Source organism: Larus michahellis, chromosome 23, assembly GCF_964199755.1.
Source record: "Larus michahellis chromosome 23, bLarMic1.1, whole genome shotgun sequence".
NCBI classification, from domain to species: domain Eukaryota; kingdom Metazoa; phylum Chordata; class Aves; order Charadriiformes; family Laridae; genus Larus; species Larus michahellis.
In genome coordinates, this window is record NC_133918.1 from 6374109 (window position 1) to 6386762 (window position 12654).

The 12654-nt window shown below is 49.6% G+C and overlaps 1 protein-coding gene across 12 annotated transcripts in view; it reads left to right on the forward strand.

The window, feature by feature from the left end:
* PTPRS (protein tyrosine phosphatase receptor type S) overlaps window positions 1–9968 on the forward strand; it is a 162797-nt gene extending 152829 nt beyond the window's left edge. For all 12 annotated transcript variants that reach the window (XM_074565636.1, XM_074565642.1, XM_074565640.1 and 9 more), the window contains 10 exons: window positions 139–314; window positions 877–996; window positions 1124–1278; window positions 3166–3451; window positions 3933–4111; window positions 4970–5096; window positions 5180–5305; window positions 6372–6526; window positions 7233–7368; window positions 7833–9968. In XM_074565636.1, coding sequence (XP_074421737.1) covers window positions 139–314; window positions 877–996; window positions 1124–1278; window positions 3166–3451; window positions 3933–4111; window positions 4970–5096; window positions 5180–5305; window positions 6372–6526; window positions 7233–7368; window positions 7833–7901 — 1529 coding nt within the window. In that variant the 3' untranslated portion in view covers window positions 7902–9968. The remainder of the gene's footprint in view (window positions 1–138; window positions 315–876; window positions 997–1123; window positions 1279–3165; window positions 3452–3932; window positions 4112–4969; window positions 5097–5179; window positions 5306–6371; window positions 6527–7232; window positions 7369–7832) is intronic.
* The last annotated feature ends 2686 nt before the right edge of the window (window positions 9969–12654 follow it).

Consider the following 12654-nt stretch of genomic DNA (forward strand, 5'->3'; position numbering starts at 1 on the left):
TGTAACCCAGCAAACCATGAAGGCTCCGCTGTTCTTGGAGAATTCTCTCTAACAACATTCCTGCAAAGATCTCCTCATGCTTCCATCTATATCAAGTCCTGCAGAGTCCACTAACTTGCTTTTGCTGATTTAATACAGGAATTGTGGGCAGCGATTACATCAATGCCAACTACATCGATGGCTACCGGAAGCAGAATGCCTACATTGCCACGCAGGGCCCTCTGCCAGAGACCTTTGGAGACTTTTGGAGGATGGTGTGGGAGCAGCGTTCAGCTACTATTGTTATGATGACTAAGCTGGAGGAGAAATCACGGGTAAGATGCATGAGAGGGATGACTAGTTAGTCACAATCCCGGGGGATTGGAGGGTAGGGTTGGGGAACAGCAGATCCCTTTGATCTGCAGCCCACATTTCTGTCAGTGGGGGATTTCTGCCTGCTTTGCCAGCACCCTGAAAGTTCAGTGATTCATTGCTTCTAAAAAAACAAACCATTCACCCTGGAAAGCTGCAGCATCCTTTGCAGCTCCAAGAGGACACTCAGTCCCATTGCATGCCTTGTGGGTCTGTCTCGGAGTTAATCATGTGGCAAGTTTCACATTCAGTTCTCTTGTTTAACAAGCCCCAGTACATTCACTCTAATCTTCAGGATCATTCCAGTCTATTGTCTACGTGGTCGATGTGGTGCATCAAAGCCTGTGCTTAGTCAGTAGGAGCTTTTCATGCCGGGTCTGGCCCTGTCCTGGTGCTCTGGACATGTCTTGAACCTTCCCTCCCCTTTGCGACCTCGCCGGCTTCACCTGTAACAACATGAGGGCAGAGCTTCCCCTGCAGCATAAGGGTTTGTTCCAGAGATTTGTGATGCCTCCTGTCTTCCAGATAAAGTGTGACCAGTACTGGCCAGGCCGAGGTACAGACACCTATGGAATGATTCAAGTGACGTTACTCGATACCATTGAATTGGCCACATTCTGTGTTCGAACGTTCTCCCTTCATAAGGTGAGCTTTCTCCCGCTCGTTTTTTCCCCGGAGATGGGCGATGGTGCGCTCTCCTCGCACAGCACGGGCAGGGTATGGTCACGTGCTGGTACCTGGTGTTACTCTTGGTGCTCTTTTGTCTTTGCAGAATGGCTCCAGTGAGAAGCGGGAGGTCCGCCAGTTCCAGTTCACAGCGTGGCCTGACCACGGTGTACCCGAGTATCCCACCCCATTCCTGGCTTTTCTGAGACGGGTGAAAACCTGCAACCCCCCTGATGCTGGTCCCATTGTGGTGCACTGCAGGTACTGATTTCTTTCACCTAACTCTTGCACGGGGCCGTCTACAAGGGAGACAGAAGTCAGTCGGATGTGGATCTGCACCTAGGAGACACGTGCGGTCTCCTAGGGAGCACCCAGCAGAGAAGAGCTGTCTGTAAAGTGGATTCCCAGCCAGCGTCTGAGGAGGATACTTGGGGTTTTGTTTGAGCGCAGAATTTCCTGAGGTGACGAGGGGTTTAGTATGCACCAAATCACTCAGATCTTGTCAGGAACGGGAAGCGCCGCGTGCTGTCCTGGTGTCTGGTTCTGGCTGTAGGGGTTGTTTCTTGTCATGGCGGGAAAGGAGGAAGATGGAGTGCGAGCTAGGAGGCTGCTCGGTGTTGCTGCATCGGGTGTTCGGGAGGCAGAGGTGCGTCAGCTGTCAAAGGGAGAGCTGACAGCGATTGAAAGAGGGGCTTTGTGAGTGCTGCAGCCATTCTGATAATGACGAACTGAAGGCCCCTGTGGGCAGGGAGCATTCCCTAATTCAATTTACAACCCAACGAGGAATGCTTGCAGCCTCAACTCAGATAAATCCCTGTGTTCCTCAGGAGGGTGTGGAGGAGCCTGCAGGTTACTCGGCGCTGAGGAAAGACGTCTGAATTTTAGAGGCTGCTGGGGGAAGCTAATCCTGCCTTTCCTAGAGCGTGCCATTTAAACAGTCTTTGTAAGTGGGCAACTTATCACTAACCTTGCAGATGGCAATTATCGTGCACCTCCGGAAAATGAATAGAGAGAGCTGTCAGCTCACAACATACAGGAACCAGCTCCCAGATCAGCTGCTAAATTCGTGCCAAAGCTCCAGTCACCTGCTTGGTTCAGGTGTGAGGCAGTCTAATTAACAGAGATCAAGGGGGCTTTATGAAAGAAGGGACTGCACTGGAATAGTAAAAGGAAACCCTTTATTAGCAGCAGCAAATGCACAGGCCCACAGAGCCCTGCTGATTCACAAACGCCATTACACACAAGTTTGATGTTACCTTGATGCACAAAAACATTTAGGAAAAGAAGTGACGCATGTTATTCATTACAACATCGGTAGTTTCTCAGCTGTTGAAAGATCTGAGTGATTAAAGGTGCTTTTTAAGCCCTTAGATTGTGCCAGCCTTTTGTTCAAGCCTAGAGCCCCCTACCTAGAATTGTCGTGATCGATGTCTGCCAGGAGAGCTCTCGTCCTGGGGATGTCACCGATGGCGGGCAGATCAGTACAGAGGGGCACTAGGCACGTCACCAGAGGCACGTTTTCATCTGCTGTCCTGTCCTCGGGTGGCATAAGCCCAGACTTGGTTGTGGAAGTTTCTGCTAAACTGGGCTGAGACTGGAAGCAAAACTCTGCACGTTGGGTGCAAGCTGAGCACTTCGTCCTGACCGGCACAGGAGAGGAGGGGGTTTAGCAGCACTGGCTCCGATAAACGGCTCTTTAGGTTCCAGTGCAGCCTTTACTGGACCCAGTACAGCACTGTGCTCTCGCACCAGTGACTTTGGTGTCACCACTGTCCTCTTCTGCACGCTGTACAACCATCCAAACCCTCCAACACAGTCAAGAGCAACACACTGAGGGGAGCATCGGTTCCCTTAGGCAAGTTCCTTTAATACAATGAAATTTATGAACCGGCTGGACCCACGCATTTGGCTGGTTTGCCAAGATTCCCTTTGTCTCAGTCCATCAATAACGACGGTCACAAGGCTTTGGTTCCTTCCCAGTGACTGAGCGCGTTTGTTGTTTGCTCTCTGCCTTGTGCATCTGCTTCTACCCTGTGTTTACTGCTGTTCGTGGCAGTGGAAACATCCTCACGCATGGGTGGCCTTTTGGAATATCTCTCTTCAGCGGCAGAATAGTCCAGCACTTCATTTTTTCCCTTTTCTTTCCAGTGCGGGTGTTGGACGGACCGGCTGCTTCATTGTGATCGACGCCATGCTGGAGAGGATAAAACATGAGAAGACAGTGGACATCTACGGGCACGTCACCCTCATGAGGTCACAGCGCAACTACATGGTACAGACAGAGGACCAGTACAGCTTTATACACGATGCCTTGCTCGAGGCTGTTGCTTGCGGCAACACAGAGGTCCCAGCTCGGAATCTCTACACCTACATCCAGAAGCTGGCACAGATTGAAGTCGGAGAGCACGTGACAGGCATGGAGCTGGAGTTCAAGGTACTGGTAGATACCTGGGTGGGGACAGTAGTCACTGGGGAAGGCTCTGTATTCCTCACGGCGCTTTGTTCTGCTGGCACTCAGGCCTAGCAGACAGGGAGCCTTTATACAGCTGATGGGAGCTTTTTGCTTCCATGTTAGAGAAGTAATTGCTTTCTGACTTAGGCTACCCCTCGTTCCCAGGGGAGAGAACTACCTGCCACTGCAGGAGGCTTGTCTGGTCATTTCAAATCCAGATTGAATTTGCTCGCTCTTTAGATTGGGTTTTTAAGCGTCTTTTTTTTTTTTTTTTTTTTTTCTTTTAAAGTTTGGCTGGGGGAAAGGTCTCAGACTACTCCCTGCCCCCAAAACAAAGGAGGGTGCACAAGGCAGACCAACGGGGTGGAACATGGAGGGCAAGTTAAGTGGGCTGGCATAGGGCTTAAGCAAAAAAAAACCCAAACAACTGAACAAATGGCCGTGACTCTGCTTTTGCCTTCAGCGACTCGCCAACTCCAAAGCCCACACCTCCAGGTTCATCAGCGCCAACCTCCCGTGCAACAAATTCAAGAATCGCCTTGTCAACATCATGCCATACGAGACCACGCGGGTCTGCCTTCAGCCCATCAGAGGAGTGGAAGGGTCAGACTACATCAATGCCAGCTTTATCGATGGCTACAGGTAAACGGCACCTTGTGCCCCGCCGCGCTCAGGGAGTTCTCTGCATGTGAGTCTGCGGATGCAGAGGTACTAAGGGATGGATTAGTCTCTTGTTCTGGCCCATCGCCTAGCTATACTGCGCGCACTGCGGCAGTACTAGAGGTAAATTCACTCTTGCTGATGGCCAGCAACCCACAGTCAAACACAGACTTCTGATAGGCTTTATTCTCCGTGGTCTTAAAATTACTTATCCCCTAAAGCAAACCAAACCCTTCTCCACCTGCAGATCCTAAACATAGAGTGTCAGTGAGGGGGTGGGTTTTGCCATTGGGAGGTTTCTAAAAACAGATTAGCCTTTTTATTACTTTTGTGATTTGGGAACGTTGCAATTCTGACGGCTTCCCACAGGCAATACATGCCACGTGCTCCAGCCCTCGGCGCTGCAGCCCTCCGCTGGTGCGCTCCGAGCCTGGCCAGCTACAGCCGAGCCCTGACGGAGGGAACAACGCAACCCCATTTGCGCCATTCCTCACCTCCGGGTGCAGGGGCTTAGGGCAGCTCCGGGCTTGGCGGTTGGATTCTTGGTGCTACTCAGGCCCAGAAAGCATGGACTCCATGTAGGGTTTCACATTAGATTAATCTGGATTTACCCTTGGAAACGGTAATTAGACAGTGCTTCACCACTGGGGTTTTTTTTTTTGACCATTAGCACCAAAGACACCTCCCACCCCTTCAGACCTTGCATTGTTCTGGTTCTTCCGCAGCATTTCCATTTGTTTTCCTACTCTCCAGTTCTTGTATGCTTTTCCCAAAGCTGGTGCCCAAGCAATTCTCCACAGCCCCCCGTGACGCACCCCTTGTGCTTGGGCTCTATTTCAGACAACAGAAGGCGTACATTGCTACTCAAGGGCCGCTGGCAGAGACCACTGAAGATTTCTGGCGGATGCTGTGGGAGAACAACTCCACCATTGTCGTGATGTTGACTAAGCTTCGTGAGATGGGCCGGGTAAGCGTGTGCTAAGGACAAACATGGCGGGGAGCCCACATCCAGCACAAGGGCTAACAGCGATCTTTCTTTCTCCTTGTCAGGAAAAGTGCCACCAGTACTGGCCAGCGGAGCGCTCTGCCCGGTACCAGTACTTCGTAGTAGATCCCATGGCTGAATACAACATGCCTCAGTACATCCTGCGAGAGTTCAAGGTCACTGATGCCAGGGTAAGCGCCTGCTGCGCGCTCCGTGCTTGCGAGGGTCGTAGCTGGGGCTGGGCTGGGCTGGTTCAAACCCTGCAATAGGGAAGGGGCTTACAGAAAACCAGTGAATTTGGCGCGTTTGGGTTCCCATAAGAAAGAGTGAGGAGTAAACTCTGTGAAAGTCTGGGATTATCATCAGTGGAGGAGAGCTTGGTTGTGACAGGGAACAGAACACAGCAACGCAGCTAGATTGTACCTGAATATATCGTCTTACAAATTGAAAGTAGTTTTCTAACCTCTGCTCAGTAATCACAGTAGCGAGTCACTTCGTTAGAGATGTACCCAGCTTTTGGTTTTACTGGCAGCTTACTGAAAGTTGATGAAAGCAGAAAATAATACCTCCCCAAACACCTCAAAAACCACAGACTTGCAGAGGGTACTCTGCACCCTCCCAGACACATGCACTTCTCCTCGGGTTTGAAGAGGAGCCACTGTTAAGTCATATTCAAAGGGGCACATTCACTCAAATAATCTTAGATTCAATGTCAGATTTCTCCTCCGAAGGAATATTTCGGTACCTTCTGAAATTTGTTTAGCAAATGTAACCCTCTACTCTCGAAGTAGTCTTTTGAGGGTGCCAGTCTTATAGAACCTGATAACTCTATTTGCAAGGTTGAGGAGGAGGATGCCCCATCAGTCCTGGTAGAACAAGATTTATCTTCCTGTCAGCTGTAATTCTGACACTGTGGCAGCTCTTTCTCAAGATTGATAGAGAGGCCACAACCTCACCTTGAACGTGCCTTTGCTGAAGGCTCCATCTGTGCAGTCTTCGCAGTGGTCAGGGCGTTCAGCTCCTGCCGGGAGCATAGATCTCTACTGACAAGCCGACTCCAGAAATGTCAACTGCAACACGAGCAGCTTCATCATTATGTAGATAAAATACGTCTATTTTCACTTGATTATAACACAAAGTTGGCTCAACTTTTTGTGCCCCTTAATCAACTAACAACAAAATGGGAGATTTTTTTTGCCTTTTGTATTTAGTAGCACAAATGCAGGTTGTTTTAAATATTACCATTTTCTCCCCCAGGACGGTCAGTCACGAACTGTTCGTCAGTTCCAGTTCACTGACTGGCCAGAACAAGGCGTGCCAAAATCCGGAGAAGGTTTTATCGATTTCATTGGACAGGTACATAAGACCAAGGAGCAGTTTGGCCAGGACGGCCCCATCTCTGTCCACTGCAGGTAGGCACGCGCAAACAGAAACATCTAACTTACCTGAGGACGCAAAAGAGCACGAAGGAATTAAAATCCTACTGATATCTCCCTCCTTTCCCACCCCATCTTTGCAGGCAGATTCTTGGGGGTGTCTGGAGGGGGTGGTGCCAATCACCGTTGCTTCTGCCAACCAAACTCATCTCCCTTCAGACCTGGGCACTGCCCGCAAGGCCCCTGACCCTTTGTATCCAGGGGAGAGAGATGAAATGCTGATACTCTGAAGGAGACGGGAACCACAGTATTAATCAATATTTGGCCTGCAGAATTAGAAGCATTTTTTTACCAGCCTTAGCCCAGTTCTGCACCTCTAACGCTGCTGGGTTGTGTTTGCTGGTAGCAAGAATTGCACCTCCCTGCCCCTGGGCAGCAGGGGATAATGCATTCTTCAAATTATTTAATTTAAAAAGCCTAATGTTACATATTAGTAATCATTTTCACACTGAATGCTGTTTACCACTACCAAAAGCTTTTAATTTTTTCACTTTGCTTTCTCAAACATTCATTTGGGTCACACGCTGGCAGTTTTACTGTTCCCTACCTCCTGGAGGACTGACGGAGGCTCTTCAGTTCCAACATATTCATAAGACCCAGCCCAACCGTGCCGTACCCTCAGCATTTAGAGCAGCCGTTGAACACTAACACACAGTTTCCTTTTCTTCTCCCATTCCTGCAGTGCTGGCGTGGGCAGGACCGGCGTGTTTATCACATTGAGTATCGTCCTGGAAAGAATGCGTTATGAGGGTGTTGTAGATATTTTCCAGACAGTAAAGATGCTGCGAACACAACGACCTGCCATGGTGCAAACAGAGGTAAGGGGGCGCGGGGAAGCCGTCCTCTGTCCCAGTTTAGAGCTGCGTAGCAAAACGCCGCGGCCGCAGAAGTGCCTGAGCGGAGCCGGCCTTTGCCTTTCCAGCCACTAGCAAACCCTGAGCTGAAGGCTACTCAGCGAGCCCGGGCTGCGCTGCTGATTTTACCTAAGTAATAAAAATTCCCATTGTTATACAGTCTCTTAAAGATTTCACCCCCCTCTGCCAGCTCTGGTGCTCCTCTCATCCCCACCTCTGAGGTGAGGGGACTCCCCTGCCTCTCAAGGCAGCCCACCACCCAGAGACGATGCACAAACAATAAAGGGAAGGGATTTCCCTTCCCAGTCGTTCGCAGCTCTTTGAGAACAGAAGAGAAGATTCCTGCCCAAGTCTGTGCTGGGAAAGCAGGGCAGGATCCCGAGGAGCCGTTTCAAAGCTCTGACGCAGGCTCTCTTTACTGTTCGCAGGACGAGTACCAGTTCTGTTACCAGGCAGCTCTGGAGTATCTGGGAAGTTTTGATCACTATGCAACATAAAAAGCCATCCGTTGTGCAGACTCTACCAACCACTTAAGTCCTGAAAGGCCTCTTTTGACCCAGGGGGAGCGCTTGAACTTACAAAACTGAATCAGAAGAAGTACCTTTTCATCTGGACAATGCATTGGGGAGCAGGGGGAAGGATCGAAAGGAACACCCCTTCAGGAACTCCATGTTGTAACCTGGACCGTGAAGAGGCAGCTCAGGAGATTGCTGAAGGACTGCTTTAAGTGGTGAACTTGTTACCTCAAGTGGTGTTCGCTGTGGAGGATGTATGGACATCATGAAACAGATCCAAAAGCTAAAACACAGCTTGCGAAACGTTACCGCTGGAGAAGGGAAGGAAACCGACTTTGGTTACATCATTAGAGTTCAGTTTATTTACTAATATAGTTGGCAGTCTTTAAAGGAAGTCACTTGCAGAATTGAAGGTGTTCTGTAAAAGATAAGAAAAGGAACTAAATCTCAACACTTAGGCAAACTTAGGGTCAGGAGTTCTTCTAGCTGGAGTCTTAATAACCTCAGTATCAGCATTGGGATGATTCTGGGCTTACAGCACCTTGCAAACAGCATTCACGGAATGCCCCTGCCACGCGAGAGGTTTTATAGCTCACATTTTGAATACTTGGAACATTCCTCATTTCTTCTAATTCCAAAATTTATTTTTTAGGATATTTAAAATTCTAGAGAAAGAGAGAGATCCAAAACCCAGACTTGGCTGTTTGGTGTGGCCCCCTCCCCTCGCACACCGCTGGGACAGGTAGAGGCAGCAGCTTCCCTGGGCCGGGTTTGCTGACCGCGGGTCCTGTCCCCCCTTTTCAGCACATCCAGCTATCACAAAGGCATTAATTCGAGCAGTGGTGGGACACCCCCCCCCCCCCCCAAAGAAAGGCAGCCCCTTTCCCATTCTCTTTGCACATTCACCCACCCCCACTTCTGCTGCAAGCCGCTGTGCCGCCCCTGCCAGCCCCCGCCGCGGGAGCCAGGAGCATCTCTCCAAAAGGAGCCCGAGAAGCACCCGTAAGAAATTCATTTCCAATAGCCAACGGCTTCTTGCTGCCAGCCCCTCGCCTCTGCGCACAGCGGCTCTCCGGGAGCGATGCAGAGACACTCTCAGGACTGTCCCGGTACCACGTCACACCAGGCCCTTTGGCACAGCTACGAACATGCCCCAGCTGTACAAATAACTGGGAGAGATCGAGTAAGATGCATTCAATGGCATATACTGTGAGTGGCTTTCTTTAAAGTATCGATGTAACTGTAACAAGTGACATTACCTTTTTTTTAAATAGTGTATTTTTTCCTTTTTTTTAAAAAAAAAAGACAAAGAATATCAGTCAATGAATTTAAAAGAAAAAATTTGCTTATTTGTTCATATTATGTTCAAAGACAGTCTATTTTTTCACTGTAGAAATGTTACGTGTAATGGCTGTGATATATAAAAATGCAGTGCAAATTGCTACTTCTACATATTGCTTTTCTACCATTTAAAAGGTTTAACTTGCTCATATAAGAACAAAATGTCCTTTCTGGATTTTTTTTTTTTTGGGTTCTTTTTCTTTTCAATCGCAGACATATCAGGTGTCTCTGGAAGGGTGTGAGGTGCGCAGGCAGGCCTAGCCGCGGTGGCAGCACCAACCCGCTCCCCTTCAGCCGTGGCCGTGTTGCCTGGTCTTAAACAGGGCCAGGGGTGAACGGGGAGATTAAACGCTACCAGTGTCTTACCACGAGTGAAGGCAGAAGGACGGCGCTTTCGAAGCCGTGGCACACGTCAGACATTCTTTAACATCAAAGGTGTGTTGTAGGTAACGGCCCGAGTCTGTCTGTGCGCTGGGTTGTAGATTCAATGCTCTCGCGAGTGCACGTGACGAGTTTTCTTGCAGAAGTGCACAGAGGACAGCATGTCTTGGAAAAGATGCTCTGCCCTGAACACTGCTTGCCTGTGACTTTTCCTTTTTTTATTTTTCTAGAAGGGGTAAATCATGGCCATCAAGTGCTACCCAGAAAACCCCACAACAATCTATTTCCTGTCTTTAACTGAAAAAAAAAAAAGAGAAAAAAAAGAAACGAACGAAAGGCTTCTTCGAGATTTTACTTCTTATTTGTGTGAAAGTTGCCCAAATTTCTAAGTATGTTGCAGCAAAATCTTACTGGACGAGCTGGGGGGAGGGGGGAGGTTTTTTTCTTTGTATGAGAGCAAAGTGCTGTTGCTTTCACACTGTTATTTCAAACTGAAACAGTAAGTGGTTTTCATACCACTGTGTATGTAGATATATTGACTTTGTATTAAAGGAAGATTGTCTGAAAGGCCTGACTGCAAACCTCTTTGTTGGTGGAAGTGGGCAATGAATGAAGCAGTTGCTCCGTGTAACACAGCGACTGCAGAACCCTTTTGCTGGCGCCCGCGGCCAGGTGGCAGGTTGTTCTCCCTCTGCTGTGCTTATGCTCCTTCTAAAAATAGGCCACCTTTACAAGCCAAACCTGTGGTTGCAAAGAAACGAGCTCATTTGGAGAGCTTTTGGCCAAATAACTGCAGTGACGCAGGCATAACCTTTGCCGCTAGTTGCGCTACAGCTGGGTGGGCTTGGGCACGAGCAGAGCCAGGAGCAGGCGTGACTGAGAAGCCGCGGGTGCATGGGGTATGCCGACCTTGAGGTTTAAAACCTTCGGTGATCTCCGTTTCTGATGAGACGCTGTGGCTGCCCCATCCCTGGAGGGGTTCAAGGCCAGGTTGGACGGGGCTTGGAGCAACCTGGGCTGGTGGGAGGTGTCCCTGCCCAGGGCAGGGGGGGGCACGGGGTGGGCTTTAAGGTCCCTTCCCACCCAAACCATCCTGTGATTCTATGGCGTGTCTGTTTCCCTTACGTGGAGCGGATCCTGTCCCCTTCCCCGTGCAGTCTGGAGCCCGGGTGGGAGGAGACTGCCAACCCCCACTGTCCGGGATGAGGATGGCGGCTCCACACCTATAGGCAAGGGGTTAAAAAAAATATATCTCTCAGTGAAGAAGCAGACTTACTCAAAGCAGAAGGGAGCGAAGCCAAAGGTCCCCTTTGAAGGGCATCTGCCTTGTTACGCTGCTGGAGGTTCCCATGTCTGTGCAGAGGGGAACGGTCTAGGACGAGACAGCAGCTCACAGCTCCTCCGATGCCTGGAAAAGCCCATTCCTAGTGCAGCCATAACCTGCAAAGAATGGGGTGGCACCGCTGAAAGCAGAACTTAGCTGCCTTCTCCATGCCAGCGTCAGCCGCTTGAAAATCTTCGTCCAGCTGAGCCAGAGCCTGGGTAAGCAAAACGCCAGGCTTCAGCAGTCTGTGCTAACAGGGGACGCTGCTCGCAGGTGGGCCCAGGCCAGGCTGAGCTACATCCCTTCACCACTTCATCCACATTAAGACAGACAGGAGCGAAGTGGGGAACAGCTGGCGAGGACACAGGACACAGGTTTTTGGGAGCAGCAGCAGGAGGATGATGGGAATAGTCTGTATCAGGTATTTTTCCCCTCCCCTTTACAGCTGGGCTGTGCCAGCACAAACCCTCTCTCCTTCCTAGAATGACACCACCAGCAGCCTTTGGTAAGCTGAAAGGGGGAACAAAAACAACAACAAACAAAAAAAAAGCAAGTTTAGAACCATAATCAACCATCAAGTGAGGTGTGAACCCAGGGAATTACATCCCCTTCAAAATGTTACTCCATGTGATGAGGGCAGGGGTGGGGGGGAAACACCAAACAAACATCAAACAGCAACAACCCTGAAGGCACAGGAAAAAAGGAGAAAGAAAAAGAAAACAACAAACTCCTGGTTTATAATTATGCCTCACGTACATGAGTACCTCCAGGCAGTCATACGAGTAGCAATGATTTTTTTACTCTTCATAATCTCCTCGATGCAAAGACAATTAGTAGTGCTGAGCTCTACAGATCAGCCATGCAACACAGGCCAGACACCTTCCATCACCCTCACATCAATCCCTGTGCTGATTTTTGATGCTCACTTTATCATTGAAGAATAGAAAGGAAAAACTGATTTTTTTTTCCTTCTAAGCTCTGTTCATCAGCTTCCCTACCTCCACCCAGTGCCTACCTGGGCTCCCGCCTGCTCAGCAATACTATTCTTGTCTCTCTGTGACGCTAATCACTCTCATCGCCGCTCTCCACGCTCTTATTTTTGTTCTACCCTTTTTTGAGCTGGCGTGACCATCCCCTGCGTCAAGACACAAACCCCTTACAGAAACACAGAAATAAATACCACACAGCGCACCGGAAGGTGAGCGACAAAGAGAATTGGAACAACAGCTGGGGACTAAGTAAATCTTTCCAAAAAAACCCAACCAATACAGTAGGAAGCCAGTCAGAGAAGCAAATACAAAATGAAATCTCGGCGCAAGAGTGAAGCTCACAAAAGCTGCGAAGCCTTACACTGGCACTGAGCCCACCTCGAGACCACAGCAGTGGTGACGGTCCCACAACAGCTCCTCTTGGAAGGTCAAGAAACACAAGCATCATTGCTAGGAAAATCCTGCTATTCTCTCTGCCTGCTGCTTTCCATTGCACGACTCCGTACAAAACTTAAAATGCACAGGAAGAAACTTAAGCAGAGTCTGGAGCAGCAGTAACCAACTCTGCTCCCTCCTGCTCCCCACACCGCGAGATCAGGACAAGCACGTGGGAGGAAAGAGGCAGCAGAGCCCTCCATCCTGACCCGACGACGGACACACTGGGATGCTCCAGAGGATGATTCTGGCACAGGAAAACCCA